The sequence below is a fragment of the Mauremys mutica genome, chromosome 1 (genome assembly GCF_020497125.1).
Source record: "Mauremys mutica isolate MM-2020 ecotype Southern chromosome 1, ASM2049712v1, whole genome shotgun sequence".
Taxonomy (NCBI): Eukaryota; Metazoa; Chordata; order Testudines; family Geoemydidae; genus Mauremys; species Mauremys mutica.
This window is the reverse complement of record NC_059072.1, coordinates 247,538,495-247,558,554: the sequence shown is the minus strand read 5'-3', so window position 1 is coordinate 247,558,554 and position 20,060 is coordinate 247,538,495. Positions and strand designations below refer to the sequence as shown.

The 20,060-nt window shown below is 45.1% G+C and overlaps 1 protein-coding gene across 3 annotated transcripts in view; it reads left to right on the top strand.

Moving 5' to 3' along the window:
• The window catches only part of RFX8 (regulatory factor X8), a 64,306-nt gene that overhangs the window by 8,924 nt on the left and 35,322 nt on the right, over window positions 1–20,060 (top strand). For 2 of the 3 annotated variants that reach the window (XM_045006097.1, XM_045006087.1), the window contains exons 1-2: window positions 12,961–13,101; window positions 18,272–18,395. In XM_045006097.1, the coding sequence (XP_044862032.1) occupies window positions 13,025–13,101; window positions 18,272–18,395 (201 nt within the window). In that variant the 5' untranslated portion in view covers window positions 12,961–13,024. Of the gene's footprint in view, window positions 1–12,960; window positions 13,102–18,271; window positions 18,396–20,060 lie in introns of those variants that run through there. The other variant, XM_045006103.1, reaches the window with a different exon arrangement.

The window sequence follows — 20,060 nt, the reverse complement described above, 5'->3', positions numbered from 1 at the left end:
TTTCAGATACTAGATACTAAAGGATTTGCAAAAGTGTGATTATTGGGTAAAATCGGAGTTATATATTGACCTGGGTATGTGGCTGATCTTTTGAGATCAGAAGAACCCTTTTGTTTGATGAAATTTGTTTTCAATAACCACTCATCAGAAAGTCTAGTGAAACAAGGGCTGGAATGCCTAAGGAGACTGCAGTTTGGACTTCTTGCTAACCAGTGTGGTGAGACGGAAGTTTCTGGCTTGTTATATCTAATAATAGAATAACCACCAGTTTGGGGTGAGTCTGCCCTATTTCTCAGCAGTTTGTCTTGAATCTGGCATCCTCAACTGTGACCCACTGAGGCATGGTGACCCCATTGATGGCCTTCATCCATACAATGCCAAAATGACCTTCATGAAGAACTTCCAAAACCTAAGACTGAAGTGATTTTGGGATGGTCACTCACATTCCCCATAAGATGCAACCATGATTCATATATAATTCACATTGACATGACACAAACTGTGTAAACAAGGGATTTTTTTGATCCAACACTGCACCTCTCACTACCATTCCCTTCACAAGAGAAAGCACATCATTCTTAGTGGTTTCTTTGTTGATGTCTGTGCTAGTGATGCATAACCAATCCATCACATTGAGATAGAACACTTAGTCTGAAATCATTTTGGGTTGACAGGAACTTGGGCATGGCAGGCATGACAGCCCATCAGCATTGCTGTGCTGAGTTCCTTTATGGAATTGAATAGTATAGGAAGGAGGAAAGTAGCAATGCCCATTATTGCATATGAACAGCTAATGATAGAATTCCACATTTCAGTGCAAAAACTCAAAGTAACAGGTGTTGAGCTGTCAGTAAGGCAGTGTCTACCATACAGATAGGTGTGTAGCTTCCAAATTCTGAAGACAATGCTGAGACCATCTCTCTCTATTTGTGCATAGTTCCTCTCATGAGTGGTGAGTGTTGGTGATGCAAAGGCAATTGGTTTCTCCATGCTATTAGGAAAAATGTGGGAAAGAACTACATCTGGTGAAGCAACACAAGCCAAGTCCAATGGTAGAGAAGCATCAAAGTGCATGAAAACTTTGGCTGATGTCAACAGTGTCTTTGCTTCCGTAAATACACAATCACACTCTTTAGTCCATTTCCATTTTTTCTTTGCTTGTAACCTTTCATGTAAAGGTGCCAATACTGTTGCCAGATTAGCCAGAAATTTACTGTAGTAGCTAAGTAGTCCTAAAAATTAGCATAACTGCGACCCATTCTCTGGCAGTAGCACTTGAAGACCCACCTTCTCTTTCTTCTGTGATTTCCTTCAGCCTGTGGCATCAATCACATGTCCAAGGCATTCACCTGAAGGTTTGAAAATCTCTCATTTTTCTTGACGTACTCTCAGACAATGGTCTTCCACATGTTGCAAGACCTCATCCAAATTTGGATGATGATCCTCTTGATCCTTTCCTGTAACAAGGATGTCATCCACATCTACTGACCTTGGTTCAGTCCCTTCAGAATCTCATCAATGGCTTTCTGGAACAGGATAGATGCTGAAGCAATACTGAAAAGCAACCTGTTATAAGAAAATAAGCTGTTTTGCATGTTGTCAGACATTTGTGAGATGCCGAATTGATCTCTATTAGTAGGTATACATTGAACAAATCTAATTTACTGAAACACTGTCCCCTCTGAAGAGCAGCAAACATATCTTCAGTACAAGGTAGTGGAAACTGGTCTGCACATAAAACTGGATTCAGCGTCACTTGGAAATCTCCACAAATTCAGTATGAGCCATCCTTCTTGGTCACTGGTAGAATAGGATGTAGCCCACTCACTGTGTGAAACCAGTGAAAAGACTCTGATGTTCATTAAACAGTCCAAATCTGCTTCTACCAGAGGCATCAAAGCATAAGACACAATTCTGGGCTTCCTATATTTTGGCTCTTTGTCAAATTTATGAGTGAGCTTCACTAACATGTTGCTAATCTATCCAAGCTTTTTAAAAAACTTTGGAGTGTCTGTCCAGTACTTCTTGAAAAATTTGGGGTGTTTTTGTGATCACCTTGATCTTGCTCCAATTCATCTTGAGCTTCTCAAGCCAAGATCTGTAAAATAATGGTGGACACTTCCCTTCAATCACATACGAGGGTAAAACAATTGATTGTCCTTCTAGTTGAACTTTCACCTGGAATATTCATTTTGGAACCAACTTTTCTCTTGTATAAGTCTTCAAAACTGTTGAGGTTTCTTCCAGGGAAACTTGTGACAAAGTTTGGTGATAAGAAGATGCAGAAATCAGTGAGATGGCAGCTCCAGTATCAAGCTCCATTCTTGCAGGAACTCCTTCAATCAAGGGTGTTACCCAGATGCCATCTCTGATTCCAGCTTCCAATAACACATGTAGTGCTGATCATTGTCACTAGAGCTTCTGTCTTTTCCCCAGTATGAATTCCCAACTTCTGTCTTTTCTTAGGTTCAGTCTTCATAGATGTCTTCTTGAATGGATAGTTACTTTATGTTGCTGATTGTTGAACTGTGCAGCAGGTCTTGGTGATGTGTCCTTTTTTTCTGGCACTTTCTGCAAATGATCTAGTGTGCCCAGCAATCCTTCTCAGTATGTGTCATTTGAGCACAACAGTGACATGGAAATTATTTACATTCCTGTGGTCCTTTGTCTCACTGATGCAGGAGGTGAACTTCTCGGTTGACATTAAAGTCCAGAGAATCCTTCCCTGTGGTCTCCATGGCAATTGTTATTTCCATATCCTTCTTGAATGGATGTGCTGATACAGTTAGTAACTTTTTCTGGATCCAGTCATTTCCTAATGCAGAGATCAATTGGTCACACAGTGCATCACTTAATGTTTGTCTGAACTGATAATGCTTTGACAACTTCCTTAGAGCAGCAACAAACTGTGCTACTGATTCTCCACTACCCTGATGTCACCATAGAACTGATTTCGTTCTGCTATCATCGATGGAGTAGGAGAAAAATGTTCCTACATTGCTGCAGTAATTGCAGCATACAGTAACTCCCCACTTAAAGTCCTCTTGCTTAACGTTGTTTTGATTTTACGTACCTGCTCCGTTACAGAACATGCTCCGTTTAAAGTTGTGCAATGCTCCGCTGTAACATTATTTGGCTGCCTGCTTTGTCCACAGCTGGCAGCCCCCTATCAGCTCCCCTACACCCACACCCACCACCTGCCAGCAGACCATGCAGCTCAGCGCCTTTTCCCTGCTCCCCTCACCTCCTGTCCGCAGCAATCAGCTGGTCTGCGGCATTCAGGAGGGAGAGGGATAAGTGAAGACTTTGCGCGCAGGGTCCCCCTCCTTCTCCTCCCCCCTGAACACCGCAAACCAGTTGATTGCCGCGGGCAGGAGGCATGGGATGGAGGGGGAGAAGCGAGGATGTGGCGTGCAGAGTAAAGGGGAGAATGTGGGGTGGGAGAGGAGGCAGGTTAAGGCTGGCTTGCAGATCCTGAGTTATGAGGTTCCTGACAGGGAACACAGCTCCAAAGTGATTGGGGAGTTGGTCATCTAATGACTTGCTGTGAGGGGGCAGTCCCGCCCCGCACTAGGCCCAGCGGCATCAGACCAGTAGCTCTGACGGAGGAAGTCCCGCCCCATTTGTACTGAGCATGCTCCAAATGCTCTAGGAGCATAAAAGGAGGGAACTCAGCTCAGTCTGGGCTGGCGGCTGCAGGGGAAGGACCTAACCGGGAAGCTCCTGGGAACAGAGGCTTCTACAGGCTGGCATGAACCCCTACTGCGGGAGGAACCAGGGGAGGCGATGGACATGGAGATCTGCAGAGAGCCTTGGGATTCGTGGGAGGCCCCCAACTCCCAGGCCAGTAAGAAGTGATCTGGAGGGGGTGGGGGTGATGAACTAGTACCTCCCCCCCCAGTGAGCCTCAGTGTGATTCAGTAGGACCCCCCTCCACTGCTGAGCCAGTAGTAAGGTCCTACTACCCTGAAATGAGGGCTTATGCTATGGACTCTGGCCACTAGGCCATGCTACCCTGCAACGAGGGGCGTAAACCCTCACACTTGCTATAAAGAAATTTACCAAGGAAAAAAAAAGGAAAGCAAAACAACAATCTCTAGATGTGTTTTTTCAAGTTCAGAAAGTTCAGCAAGAGGAGCAGCTGGACATTCCACCCTCTTCCACTCTCTGACTCTACCACCTCCACCAAGCTTCATACTCAGCAGTAATGATTGTAGTATTAAAATGTTTCTTTAAAATTGTTTAAAACTTAAACCTCTATGAAATTGCTTGTTTAAAATGTATATAATGCCTTTTGTCTGGCAAAACATTTTTTCCCTGGAACCTAACCCCCCCTATTTACATTAATTCTTATGGGGAAATTGGATTTGCTTAACATCGTTTCATTTAAAGTTGCATTTTTCAGGAACATAACTACAACGTTGCAGTTCCAGGCACTGTTGGAGACAATCGGTCACACAGCAGACCGTATGCCTTTGAACATATCTCCGTCAGCAAGTTCAAAACTCTTTGTCCATCTGGAATGGAATTGCAACCTTCAAATTACTTAATGTTTGAGGTACATTACCCATGGTTTGCAGATTTCACCAAAAGTCCACAAAAGTTGCCATTTCTCTGCTCTTTTGTGGGACTTCACACCTCCTAGACATCTCAGCCACAAGAATTTTTTTTTTTTATACTGTGCACTATTTGCACCAGATTTCCCTCTGCTGGCTCTGTCTACACTACAGAATGCTTCCTTTGGCTGCACTTGGGCTCCCTCTGCTGGCTATAAACCCTCAGTGTAGACTACAGGCTGTTTCTCTGCCTGCCTGCTGGCACATGGCTGCTTGCTTTCCCCCTCACTGTTTGTTTTGTTTGGACAGCTGTGGCAGTTACTACAGAACTATTATCCTTTGTTCTATCTTTATTTGTCTACTTCCCCCTCTCTAGCTAGCTGGATCACTGTCCTAGCAGCAGTTTGTCACCTTGTGCTTCTAGATGATTCCCCCACTCTTTTTTTTTAATTATTATTATTATTATATACATACTTTTTCTTCCCCTTGTCTAGGCAAATAGTAACAGTGGACATCTCGGCACAGAACGTTATTGCCAATATGTTATATCTGGATACAACAGAGAAGGAGATAGACACAGAACTAATAGAAATGCAGCTGCCAGCAATGGAGATTTTACTGTTATGGTAGCAAAACTGTAACCAATACAAAAGTGAGGCTTTGTACTGAGGAGGGGGAATGCTCAAACATTTAAAGGGACAGGACATCACCCAAGGGACCCTATTAACAGCAGCCCTGTATCACTTACTTCAATTTGTTACTGCTTATTCCCTTGGCCTCTTCCTACCTGGCCTCTTTATCTTTACCCATTATCTCAGGGTTAAAGTTCTCAGACCCTCTCTTTCCCAGCTTAACCAATGTAGCCTGCACCAGACTCTGGCTATCCCTCAAGCTCCTTTGGCCAGAGATAACCTTTCCCCTCAGGTCCCAGCCAAAACTGACCTGCTAATGTTAAGGCCCTGAAATGCCTTTTATCTGAGCCTGCTGGACTCTGATGGGATGCCTCTGTGAGGCTTCTCTAAGAAGGCCTGGAGGACCTATCTTTGCTGCTCCTTTCCTAGGGCGGGGTGTAATAGTGTGATAAATGAATGGGGGTGGGGGGAGCTCCCTTTTATGGACACCCAGCCAGTAGCTATAAAATCCCTCTTAGTAGCTGTTCTCTAATTGCTCTATCTGTAAAGGGTTAAAAAGTCTCGTTGCGATGCATAGGTAAAAAGAAGTGAGTGGGCACCTGGCCAGAAGAGCAATGGGAAGGCTAGAACTTTTTAAAGTTGAAACAAGTCTTCCCTTTTGTCTGTCTGTCTGTTCTAGGGGAGAGGCAGACAGGGAGCAGTTATGCTATGAAAAGCTTGGGCCAGGTATGAAAAATCATCAGTGTCATACCTAGAAACTACTCATCTAAAACCCCAGATATGTAAGGAAATCAGGAAATGTCTAGGAAGACACGGTTAGATTTATCCCTTTTATTTCTTTATGGCTTGTGGATTCCTCTGTGCTAACCCCAGGTGCTTTTGTTTTGCTTGTAACCTTTAAGCTGGACCTCAAGAGAGCTATTCCTGATGCTTAATCCTTGTAATTTTTTTTTAATCTAGCAAAAGCCTAAATTCCCAGATGTATTTTCTTCTTTTTTATTAATAAAATTTACCTTTTTTAAGAACAGAATTGGATTTTTGTGTCTTCAGATGTTTGTGCACATTATTTAATTAGCTGGTGGCAACAGCTGATTTCCTTTTCTTTTTTTCTTTCTCAGCTCTTCCCTGGGGGAGTGAGGAGGGTGAAAGGGCTTGAGGGTACCCCACAGGAAGGAATTCCCAAGTGTGCCTTCCTGGGTTCTCAAAAGGGTTTTGCAACTGGGTGGTGGCAGCATCTACCAATCCAAGGTCAGAGAGAAGCTGTAACCTTGGGAGTTTAATATAAGCTTGGAGTGGCCAGTATTAATTTTTAGAGTCCTTGTGGGCCCCCACCTTCTGTACTCAAAGTGCCAGAGTGGGGAATCAGTCTTGACAAATAGGAACATAGGTCCCCCCATGGGGGGGGCTCCCACTATTTCCATCAGGGATATTGATCTTTGGGGAATACACGATTGCTGCATCAGCTCTAGTTCTCTTATTTTTGTGTTGGGCGGCTTAAACTGTCTGAGCTCAGGACATGTGCAATCATGCCAAATGACTGGAGCAGGAGTCATGTCGACTGGTTAGAACAGGAGTCAGTAGCTAGGAATAGGAGCTCAGGGTCAGAGCTGGAGTCAGAGGCCAGAGCAGAGGGTCAGAGTCAGGAATTGGAGCCAAGGGTCAGAGCTGGGTTACCTGGAGTGAGGCAAGGCAGGACCAAGGTTATTGCAGCCAGCGGTGAATGCTTTGAGCAGCCACTGAACAGCTGCTGCTGCTGGGATTAAGAGCTAGTCTCCTGACACTTCCAACAGTCAGGCAGTGTAGCCATTTAGGTAGCCTACTACAGGCCAGCTAAACTCCTTAGATTGCCCAGAGACTGGCTCTGCTGCAGGCTCTGCTTCCAGACAAATTTGAGAGCAGCAATAGTTGGAAAGACTATCATGAGATATTAGATGTTTGCTTAAGACACAATCACTTATTTAAGAGAAGTTGGTACCTTGCCCTCCCTTGAGGAGATAGTCATCTCTAGCATAGCCCCTACAACTCCCTATGGCTTCATAGCTGTAGGAGCCCTGCTTCGTTAACACTGATTCAGCAATCTATCCCTATTCAGCAAAGCACTTAAGTATGCACTTAACTTTGTGTTTAGCTTAAGTGCTTTGCCAAACTGAAGTGGACTTAAGCATATGCTAAAATGTATTGCTGTACTTGGCCTTGATGCACAAAAGTGTGCATTAGCCCCCCATCACTTGCCGTAAAAGCCCTTGCCTTACTGAAAAAGTTGCATACAACACTTGGTGTGCCTCGTGTGTACAATAGTGTTCTACTCCTATCTACCAGACAGAGGCCCTAAAGAGCTTTGAACATGTCAAAACACTATGTTCATGGTGAAGGTGATTGCAGTTCTGTTTTGTTTTTGCTGCTGCTTCAAGTGTTGTGAAACAAAGAAATATAATCTTGTATTTTCTAAGAGCAACCAGGTTGATTTATTTCAAACTGAGAATTGCAATCTAGCTAGTATCTTCAAGATCTCTGTTCACAGTAAACCGATCAGATTGAGATAACAGCTGATCACTTGGCACCATTAAAATATCAAAGGGAAAAACCAGTCATTTATACAGATGCTACTGCACCATCCTGCTACACCCTGGTAGGTCATGTCGTGGAGATATGGAAAACAACAAAAATTCAGTGGATGAATTATTTCTTGAAGCAGCATGTTTACCTTTCTCAAACAAGACTTTTGCTCAAACACTGCCTAAACCCTGTCGTTCGTCATTTTAAAGACCTACTTGTATACTGTTCCAGACCAAGTTTCTTACCTCTTACCCATCATTAGGGCCCTATCAAATTCATGGCCATGAAAAAACCATCATAGACTGTGAAATCTGGTCTCCCACCATGAAATCTGGTCTTGTGTGCCTTTACCCTATACTTTACAGATTTCACAGGGAAGACCAGCATTTCTCAGATTGGGGGTCCTGACCCAAAAGGAAGTTGCAGGGGGGGTCACATGGTTATTTTAGGGAGTCACAGTATTGCCACCCTTACTTCTGCGCTGCCTTCAGCTGAGGCCGGAAAGCGGCAGCTGGTGGCTGGTGCCCAGCTCTGAAGGTGGAGCCCTGCCAGCAGCAGTGCAGAAGTAAGAATGGCAATACTATACCATGCCACCCTTACTTCTGTGCTGCTGCCTTCAGAGCTGGCGGCTGGAGAGTGGCAGCTGCTGACTGAGGGCCCAGCTCTGCAGGCAGCGCCAATGACAGCAGCAGCGCAGAAGTAAGGCTAGCAGTACTGTACCCCCACCTACAATACCTTGTGACACCCCCCCCCACCCACACACAACTCCTTTTTGGGTCAGGACCCCTACAATTACAACACTGAAATTTCAGATTTAAATAGCTGAAATAATGAAATTTATTATTTTTTAAAATGCTATGACTGTGAAAATGACCAAAACGGACTGAATTTGGTAGGGCCCTGACCATCATCACCAATTTCCACAGGAAAATAGATCAAGCAACTATCTCATAGAAAAATTTGTATTTTACTGCATTGAGTCAGTTACACTACTGCTACCAATGGTGGAAAAAGCAATGGAGACAAGATGCAAGTGCTTTGAGGACCATATAATCTTGCACTCTTCAGAATCTGTGCCTTTTCTATACTACCACTTCTGCTGTTGGTAACACTGGTACAGAAGAATGTTTCGCCAATTATAGATATACCCATAAGGGTGCCAATACTGTCCTGCTTGGCAGTTAGGGGGATGGTAACTGAAGAAGCACCTGGCTGAAACTAGGAAGCAATTATGTGCAAAATAAACTATTTAAGGTAATTTCTGACCCTTTTATGACCTCAAGGGTTGATTCAAATTTGTTCTAGCTACAGGTGAAGGTTGGAGGAAAGGAGTTTGCTTGGGGTTTTTTAATCAATTCAACCATACCTAATTTTAGGTCATAAATTAGTCTTGATTCAAGGGCAGATATTTTCCCTTAAAATGTGTCCAGAGGAGTTTCATTTAACATAAAGAGGATATCCACAACAGCAATAAAGTAGCCTGGTGTCTTTCAAATTATGGCAGAATATGGAGTTATGGTACTGTCTTTATAATCATTATGGCCCCAATCCTGCCATTGGAACTGAAGGGACAGACCCTGGAATCCATGGTGCCGCAAAGTTCTGTTTGATTAAACTGAAGGATCAGAGCTTAAGTTTACAATCAAAGTCCTTTAACCATTTGGATACTATGGTTTTGTCTGAAAATTGCCAGGATTATTCTGAAGGATAAGAAGAAATTTTCTGAAAAGTGGAAGAAAATTGAGTTTCAAACTTGTAACAAGGCACTAAGCCTTAGGGCACATGTACTCATCCTCCTGTCAGGAAGCTGGACATCTCTGTGACAGTGGGTACTATTTCTTACACCAGTTAAATCATGCATCCAGGCAGAGTGCTTTTGGGTGGGGTCCACTGACTCCATGAACAACTTTTCACAGTAGTGGATTCTTTTGGAGAATTCTCTGCTCAATTTTCCCTTTCTGGTTCCCTTGTTTTTAACCTCTGACCCAAGCTTGTCCCTGCTTGATTTTTGTTGCTCCCAGGAGGTCAATTGGTCTCCACATTTTTGTGACCCCTTCCCTTTGAAGGGGGAGGTTGTTGTTTTCCCAGTGGAATTAGTTTATCTTGAGGACTCCACCTACTTCATGGCATTTCAGATAGACCCAATGTGCCTGTAACAGTCCTTGGTCCCTTTAAAACTGCAAGCTGTGGTCACAATAGATGTAAGCATAGGATCCACATGATATAGGCTGCCTGTTTCTTAGGGGCAGTCAATAGGAGAGATCCAGGGTCAGGAAAAGACTTTTCTATAGTAGCCAAGATTCAAGAAAGGCTACAAGTGGGGGGAAAGATGTGTCCTTTCTACTACCAGCTTGCAGAATGCAGGGAAGGCTATTTATTAGCCATTTCATATTACTTTGAGCCTTTTGCATTTTTTATTTAATAAAATCTGCCCTGAGAAGAGCAAGATGGAACTGACTGCTGCATTTAGGCTTATTTTGGACCATCGCAGCTAGTGAATCTGCCCACTAACTTACAAGACCACTAAATAACTGGCCTGATTTGAAATATTGACTTGTCTAACCTTTTTGGCATTGCTGTAGCCGTTCATACTAAATCTCCTTGGAGATTCATATGCAGTCTACACTGGGAAAAACAGTTGTCAGGGCTAGGCTGTGGGTGGCCTGTGTGCATGAGTTAATTACCAAGTTATGGTCAGGAGATAAGTAGCAGAGTTGGGGTTGAGCTGGGTCAGGAAGTCAGGGTCAACCACTGACTTGCAGACAAAAGCCAAGTAATGAGGTCGGGGTCAAGATGCCAGGAAGTCTGGGTCAGGCACTGAATTACAGATAGGAGGCAAGTAGCGGAGTCAGGGTCAAACTGAGTACTGGGCCAGAGTTTGTGGTTTACAGCAAGGCAAAGTCTGGAGCATAAGCAAGCAGAAAGTCTGCATCGTAACTCAGAATCTTCTTGTGATGGCTTCCTGGTTTATATCCCCGTATGGGCAATCTGTGCGATGTGTAGGACTCTCAACTAAAGCCCTGATGGGCGGTACTTCCTGTTGTTTCTACTAGCATCACAGGATCCCCCAGCAGAAACCTGGCTTCTGGTCGCAATACTGAAGCGGTGGCCTGGAACTTCCTGGTTCTAGTCCTGCAGGTTGTTACTAAGGCTGTTATTAAACAGAGTTATTAATGACCGTTGTACCTAATTGCACTGGTTACTGTGTGTGTACATGAGCCTGTGTTTTATGCGACAGTTTTCAAGGATGGGCCTGAATCCCACATTGAGAACTGTGTGGATGAAGGGGCCTGCAGATGAGGTTCTCAATACAGTACTAGGGTTCTACAGATTAAAAGCAATGTATATTATACATTATGGCTTGTGTGCTGCCCCCTTAAGTGCAGGCTAGAATGTAGGAATATAACATGGACTAAAAAAACACATCTACCTTCAAGCTGTCTTTTTTTATTTGTCCCCCCTTTTTAAGTTATTTGTCTAAAGCAATGGTTTTCAACCTTCTTTCATTTGCGGACCCGTAAAAAATTTCAAATGGAGATGCGGCCCCCTTCAGACCTCTGAGACATAATCTGTGGACCCCTAGGGGTCTGCAGACCACAGGTTGTAAACCACTGGTCTAAAGACAAGTTTGTTTTGATCCTATTGTCATGATAAATACAACAAATCTGTCTGTGTAAAACCTTTCTGCTAGGGTATCAACAGTTAATTAACATTGAGAAGCCATGGCAGGTTCTGAGAGGCAGAATTCTGATGTAATTCAGTTCTGTCCACTAGGAAGCTTTTAGATGCTCCAACCATATATAATTTATTATTGTCAGTCATGTGGTAATAAAACTCATTTTGCATAATGGATGCTTGCAATGGAAAAGTGCTTAAAGGGTTTCAGTGGAGCAGACAGTCTTTTCATCTGTCTATATCAAAGAGAAATTAAAAAATTATGGGAGTTTAAGGCATCCTTATATAAAACCCTGTTAGTAATGCTTTAAAATGCCCACAAAAATGTATTAAAAGAGTGCTTACGTTATCCAAATGTACTGCTGCGTAATAGCTGCTTTATGCCTTTACCCAACATCTTTGCATACAATTATTTACATGTCATTAGTTTTCCTACATGCAATTCACACAGAAGTCAGATCTGGGAATGTTTTACTGAGTTCCAGGAAAGACCCTATTAAGGGTCAGAAATTTCGCTCTGTTTATGTTGCTGGGTACCTTAGACTTTGCTCCTGCCTAGCACTTGTGTACATGCTTAACTTTAAGCATGAGTAGTGCCACTGAAATCAAAGGCTCTTTCTGCACAGTTCCAGTTGCAGGATTGGGGCCAGGATTATGATGATGAAAAAGAAATGACTGTTATCCGTACTGTTGACAATATTGTAGATGTCAGGATGTCATTTTATTGCTGTTATGAGCATTTTGTTTATTAGAAGTGAAAAATAACTAGGACTGCTTGTGAACTAAGGTACTACTCAGTGTAAGCAAAGATGTCCTTTGTATTTTCCAAAGTTCTTTAAGAGGCTCTGGGCAATCTTTTGTGCATCTCATTGTTTTGGTACTAAGTGTCTCCAATTATAGACTTCATCCTGTTTCACTGGAAGTTAACCTCAAACATCCAACTGACTTTATTTGCGCAGGACTGGGCCCCGTTTGTACCCAATGAAGGCAAAGATGGAAGTCACAAGCAAAACTTTCTTTGTCAGTGGGCCCAGGACTGGGCATAAAGGAGAAGTACAGAAGCTGCTCCCTGCTGGTGCCTGTTTGAGGAGTGATGGAAATCAGGGGATGCAGGGCGCCAGCTTTGCGGATTAGGGGGAAGTGAAGCCAGGAGCAATGATTTCAAGAAAGCGAGGCTGGCTGGCGGACTTGGCTGTCTCTCTCTCAGGCTGGAGACGGGAGAGCTGCGAGGGTTTCCCCGGGAGATGAGGCGGGAGGGGCACGGGGCTGGGTGTGCAGCCGGTGCCGCTGAGCGTTACAGTCCGCCCCCGAGGAGCCGGGTCCGGCCGGGCTACTGCCGCGCGAGACAGTCCCTACGGCGGGGAAGGGGCTGCGAGCCCGCTCCGGGCGCGTCCCTTCCCGCCCGGCAGCGTTTTCCTGGGCCCCCTGCCGCCCGCGGGCTCCTCCGCAGCAGCCCGGCCCCGCCTCCCTCCGCGGGCTTCGCGCGTTGAGCCGCCTTCGCCCGCCCCGCGCTCTGGAACCGGCTTCTAAAGTAAACAGCGCCCCGGGGGCAGCAGCCCCTGCCCGGCCCCGCAGCGCCCCCCGGCGGCCCCGGGCTTGCAGAGGATGGCGGAGGGCGCGGAGGTTGCCCCGACCAGCAGCAGCAGCAGCAGCAGCCGCTTGTACCACTCCATCACCCAGTGGTGGGTGCCCGCGCCGGCCCCCGCGCTGCCCTGCCCGGGAGGGAGCCTCCCTTTCCCCGCTGCATGGCCTGACCCTCGGGGTGGTTTGCAAAAGGAGCCAGACCTGGGCTTTAGCAGCCCCAGGGCGGCAGATGCCTATAACTGCTCTGGCAGCTCCCGGCATGGGGCAGAAAGGGGCATTATACTGGCCACTGCGCTGGGACCTCCATGGCATGGAGGTGAGGCACCATGTGCCGCTTTGGTACCCCCACGGCTGGGCTGTTTGTGATGAGATGTGGCCACCACTTTGCACAATGGAATAGGTGCTATTTCACAGATGGGGCACTGAGACATAGGGCTTGGCTACACTTACAAATTTGCAGCGCTGCAGCAGGGTGTGAAAACACACCCTCTCCAGCGCTGCAAATTGCGGCGCTGCAAAGCGCCAGTGTGGTCAAAGCTGTCCGTTATTCCCCATAGGGAGGTGGAGTACGGACACCGCTGGGAGAGCTTTCTCCCAGCGCTGGCGCTTTGACTACACTTAGCCCTTCAAAGCGCTGCCGCGGCAGCGCTTTGACGTGTAAGCGTAGCCAAAGCCATAGACAGGCTAAGTGACTTGTCCAAGGTCATAGAATATCAGAGTTGGAAGGACCTCAGGAGGTCATCTAGGCCAACCCCCTGCTCAAAGCAGGACCAATCCCCACACAGATTTTTGCCCCAATCCCTAAATGGCCCCCTCAAGGATTGAACTCACAACTCTGAGTTTAGCAGGCCAATGCTCAAACCACTGAGCTATCCCTCACACAGGAAGTCTGTAGCAGAGCAGGGAATTGACTACAGGTCACATGAGTCCTAGGCTAGCTCCTAACCACTCACTGTCCTTTCTCCTCAATGAGCTTGTAGATCACCATCTTATATTCTTTCTGTGATAAGTTTATACAAGTTTGAGTTTTATTTTCTGTTTGGTATGTTGACTATAAAAATACACAAGATTTTGGTCCAAAAGTAGTCTAATACTCAGCATGAAGGCTGGCATAATGGCTGGTGGACCTAGCTGCGAAGGAAAGGATCACCAGGCCCAGCCTCTGGGGTGGGCTGTCCGGGCCCCTGTCCAGGGCGGCCCGCCAAAGAGGGCAACATGCGCAGGGTTTGGATTCCCGTCTGGCCTGCTGAGGGCCAGCTGGGCTGGCGGAGGCGGCGGGCAGGCGAGCGGCAGAGCTGGAGGGTGGGGAGAGACCTGAGCTGCAGGGGCAGTTGAACGACCAGCCGTGGGAACCAGGTGACTCCTCCGGAGCAGGGATTCCCCTCCTTCCCCCTGCTCGTGTGCAGCCACTGCTGTTCCTGCCCCCTACCCCACCCCACCCCCGCCCCAGCCTCCCCTGGCAACTCCGGACTGGGAGCATCCTTCTGTCTGCTGGGGGGGGCTTATGCTAGGGTGTCCCCCTCACCCATGCACCCGATTTCCACTGAGATGGGATGATCGGGGACAGGGGGGAATCTGTGTGTGTGCTGCTGCCTCTCTGGGCCTAGAGCTGCTGGCGGCTGCTTGTGTCTGAACACAAGTCTTCAGGTTCCTGACCCTGTGTGCTTTCTTAAAGAGCCAGCACACTCATACACTCAGGCACACACACATTCACTTCAACCCAACACACACTCTCTCTCACACACACACACTCTCCCCCCCTGCCCCCCCCCCCCGCAACACACACAGCAGGGCTCCTTGCATTCAGGTCACTTGGCTATGCTGAGGCATCAGCAGCTGCTGCTCTCCTGCCCTCTCCTTATGCAGCCCAGGGGGTGCATGGGGCAGAGGAGCAGGAGTCCAGTGGGGGAATGAGCAGCAATGCCAGCTGCTTTGTGTATCCAGGTGGGTCAGTTTCCTCACGTGGGTGCAGGAGGGGGATGCAGGGGTTAGGGACTCCGGAGGAAGGTGCAGGGGGTAGGAGTGAAGGGGGCACAGTGAAGGGGTCGAGGCACAAGAGAGAAGTGCGGGGGTTGGAGTGAAGGGGGCATAGTGCAGGGATTAGGGGCGCAGGAGGGGTCAGGTATTGGGGCACCGGAGGGGAATGCAGGGGTTGGCGTGAGGGGGCACAGACAGTGCAGGGGTTGGGGCACAGGACAGGGAGGGCAGGGGTTTGGGTGAAGGGGGCATGCACAGTGCAGGGGTTAGGGGCACAAGAGGGAGATGCGGGGATTAGGGGTGAAGGTGGCACAGTGCAGGGGGTGGGGGAAGGGAGGGTGGGGGGACCATAGGCAATGGTGGGTAGGGGCACCAAAATGCAAGTTTGTCCAGGGTGCCATTTTCTCTAAGGCCAGCCCTGAGGATCACATACAATGGACAGCAAACCCTGGAAAAATATGAGTCCATTTGGAACAGTTTCCTAGAACTGGTCAACTAAACAGCTCTGCAGGAAACCTGGTCAAAAGATGGGAGATAAATCGACACCCCCCCTCTCCTCTTTGTCTCTTTTCTCCCCACCACCCTTTTCTTGCTTGATTTTGATTTCCTTAGTTTTTGTTTGTTTCTTTAGATCTGTGCCACAAAAATCCATGTGCTGGAAATATTGTGGTTAATACATGGAAATCCAAGCATTGCATTTCTTCTTGGTCTTTTTTCTGATGCATAGTACTTCTGTACTTCTTTTATATGTTGGCACCTAGAATATGTTTGATATGTTTTAAGAAAAAAGATTGAAAAAAAATAACTAAAAACAAAAGTAGTTTAATATTATGTCAATAAATAGTTAAATGCACAGGCAAAACTATTGGATAAAAACATTATTGAAGTACAAAACTTGCATTCTTGTTTCCTAGAAAACTGACTAAAACCCTAAAGAAATTAATCTCTTTTGTAATTCAGTGGATTCCAGCGGTGTTATACCTGGGATGAATTTGGATCCAGGTTTAATACCTCAGGGACGAATGTTCAATTCTTAAGGGTTTTCTGATGGTTCTTTACCCAGGGAAAGGGAGGATTTATGGCTGCTGAGAGGCAAGTAAGGACTCTTCACTAGACCGAATACTATTTCCTCACCCCCATGATGGGAACACCCCATTATCTCAGCATGCCCTCTGCCTGTGTTCACTACCTTGATGCTGGTTGCTCATCCCTGCCTCTAGCTGTGAAGCAATTCATTCACAACAGGAGATGGTGAGAAACTGGCAGGAAGCCCAGAGCAGCTGTGTGCAGGGAGGTGAGGCCAAGCAATACTCTCAGGTGGTGGGCTGACAATCTGAGGTTGTAGGATTGTTTAGTGGATGAGTGCATAGGCTGCGAACAGGTGAGAGGTAGGGAGGTAGGCCTGGGGGGTCTCTTTAAAAGGGAAAGAGCAGAAGTGGGGGGACACTCTGTGGAGGAAACGAGAGGAGGCATGAGTAAGAAGCTGAGTTGAAATAATCCAGTCCCTCACATTAGAATACCCAGAAGTAATGTTCTTTCTCAGTTATATCAAATAATCTGTTTCAGCCAACCAGATTGTTGGAATCCTAACCCATTAGGATAAAAGATAAAGCAGAAAGATAAATAGAACAGGAGTACTTGTGGCACCTTAGAGACTAAGGTGCCACAAGTACTCCTGTTCTTTTTGCGGATACAGACTAACACCGCTGCTACTCTGAAACCTGTCAGAAAGATAAATGTTAACCAGCCTGAAATCAGGTTGTTAATAAAAACAGCCAATGCTATTTTAAAATGTGTACTTCATGGATAAGCTAGTGCTTCTAAGTCTGTTTTCTAAGGCAGTTTGACTGACTGACTAAAGAATGTCAGTAAAGGTACTATGAGTAACTGACTGCTAAAATAATTAAATCAACATAAATTATTTGGTATAACAGAAATAAAGTCGCTGTAATTGAACATTTTCATATGATCCATGAGTCATGCTTTGAAAATTAATCTTCTCCCTGTCTCAACATTTATTTCCCACAAATGCGTCAGTTTTGCTTCAGTATTTGTGCTATAGGAAGTATTATTCTTAGCCTGGATGCCATTGGCATTATCTCTTAATTAAACTGTATTTTTCTGGTGGTGATAGTAACTTAGGCTAACAAGAAACTACATTCAAAATCTTCCTCATCTTACTCACACAAGTAGTTTACTTTAATGTGACCACTTAGGAGAGTAAGGTGAGTGGGATTTGGCCCAAGAATGAGCATTTCAGCCAGGGTTCGGCAACCTTTGGCTCGGGGCCCATCAGGGAAATCCGCTGGCGGGCCAGGACAGTTTGTTTACCTGCAGGTTCAGCCAATCGCAGCTCCCACTGGCTGCGGTTCGCCGTTCCAGGCCAATGGGGGCTGTGGGAAGCAGCATGGGTCAAGGGACGTGCTGGCCGCCGCTTCCTACAGCCCCCATTGGCCAGGAACGGCGAACCACGGCCAGTGGGAGGTGCGATCGGCCGAACCTGCAGACGCTGCAAGTAAACAAGCCATCCTGTCCCGCCAGCGGATTTCTCTGATGGGCCTCGTGCCAAAGGTTGCCAATCCCTAATTTAAGCACATCAAGAGCAGTCTGGATATCAGCAGTGATACTGAGTAGTAATATCAGACTAAATTCTGCTCTCTTCTATACTTGTGCTAAAATCAGTGGGATTTCACAGGTGTGAATGACATTAGAATTTGGCCCTTTGTATTCTGGTGCGGTCTAACGTTTGTAATGCCCTGTTATACAGCATCTTTTAAAAATGAAAACAAATGCTTAATTAATATATTACATTTGGTTGTGGAGCCTTTTATATTTGCATTATACATTAGAAGATCACAGTAGTTTCCCATTTTAGAGATACTAATACTTTTCCATGTCAGCTTTAACTTTGATGTCAGTTTTAACTATGATGCTATTAAACTATAGTATAAAACAAAACCGCATAGTATCTGATAGGTTTGTTGCTCTGTGGAGTATATTCACACAACGTCTTGATACATAGGAACTGACAGGTCTTCCAATGGGAATTCAAAGGAACCTGAGAACAGTCTCTAATTCACATATGTGAGGATGTACCATTTTCTTTAGACTATGGATCCACTTAGAAGTAGTGGATGTGATTCTGATCTCACACTGTTGTAGATTAGGAGTAACTCTATCGAAGTCAGCAGAGTTGTACCAGTGTAAACCTGGAGTGATATCAGAATCAGGCCAATAACTTTCTAATCTTGACATAAATTGATATACATTTTGTACCATTTTGTTTTAAAGGATAGCGGATAATTTCTATGTTTGTGAAGGATACAGCATACCTCGTTGTCTACTTTATGAAATGTATATAGAGAATTGCACTCAGAATGCTCAGAATCAAGTAAATCCAGCTACATTTGGAAAGGTACAAAGCACATTGCTTTTATAGCATATATGGGGCTTAAGATAATGGGCTGAGACCTTGTGTAAATTCATAAAGAGACACTTGTACAAGGTTTGATCATGTTGCAAACTAAGGGAGCTTAATTTACAGACAAGGATAAGTAGTTATGCAATAAGATACCTTCAATGTAGAATGCTGGGAGAGATTTTGTTTGAAAGCTGCTATCCTATCTCTTGGTATAATATCCTCTTTGGCTCGCTTGGGGAATTTTATCTCCATTATTTTCTCTCTGAGGTCAGGTCTACATTCAAAACTTTTGCTGGTATTGTAATGTTGATTAGAGATGTGATTTTTTTAAAATGACATTTCTATACCTGCAAAAGCTCTAGACACAGCATAGATGAAATTATACCAGCAAAAAAGTCCTTTTGCTAGGACAGCTTATTTTATTCTTCAAACTGGCATAAGAGTTAAATTGTGTCTACAACAGGAAGGTTTGCCAGTATAGCTATACCAACAAACCTGTCAGGTGTAGACTGAAAACTTTATATTTCATGTAAACAATTAGCACTGTATTTTTTTATCCAAGTTTTGATGCTGCAAAGCATCCTGGTCTTCATGTTGTTTATCAGTAAAAAAAAAAAAAAATTTACTTATGAAGATTTTGCTCCACACACAGAATGTGTGTGTGTTTATAGAATCATCCAAGCAAAGCACGATGCAGGAGTAAAAAAAGTACTTTAGACAATGTCACTCTTCTAATAGTCTGGAGCTTTTATAGCCAATAGGGGAATTATCTTTTAAGACTCTAATCATTCAGTCCTAATAAACAGATGCCGTCCTGCTTAAAGAAAAAATAACATTTTTGACTACTGTTACCCTACACATTTTTTGCTCAAAATTTCCCACTATTGCTACCACTGGTGCAACTCCACTGGTATTCAAGCTATTGCTGGTATTGTAGGCCTTGTCTGCACATTAACTTGCCGCTGTTTAATTAGAAGTATTTTTTTAAAATCAGTTTAGTTTAGTTGTATAAGTTGTATGTAGCTATTCTTATTTCAGTTTCAGAGTAGTTTATTGTCGTTTCACAGGATTAAGCTAAATCAAAATAAGCAACTCTTAAACCAAAATATGGCACACAAACTTGCACTGGTTTAATTAAATGGGTTTTAAAAGACACATTTTGTTAAACTGGTGCAAATTGGTCTGTAGACAAGTCAAGGGATGAAATCCTTGTCTTATTGAAGTGAATGGGAATTTTACCATTGACTTCACTGCAAGGATTTCACCCCAAGACCTTTAGGTTATGTCTATGGAGGAATAAAAGACCTGTGACATGGCTGCTGAGCTGGTCCAGGTCAGCTGACTTGTGCTCGCAGGACTCGGACTGTGGGGCTAAAAATTGCTGTGTAACATTTGGGCTTCGGCTGGAGCCTGGGTTCTGGGACCCTCTCCACTTACAGGGTCTCAGAACTCAGGCTCCAGCCCACGCCTGAATGTGTACACAGCAGTTTTACAGCCCTGCAGCCCAAACCCCGTGATTCCGAGTCAGCTGACTTGGGCCAGCTGCTGGGTGTTTAATTGCTGTATAGATAAAGCTCCTTTATTTTTACTACTGTGTCATCTAACTCAGTTTAGATCAAATAGAGGTAACGCCATGGTAAAAATGCTGGCAGACACTGC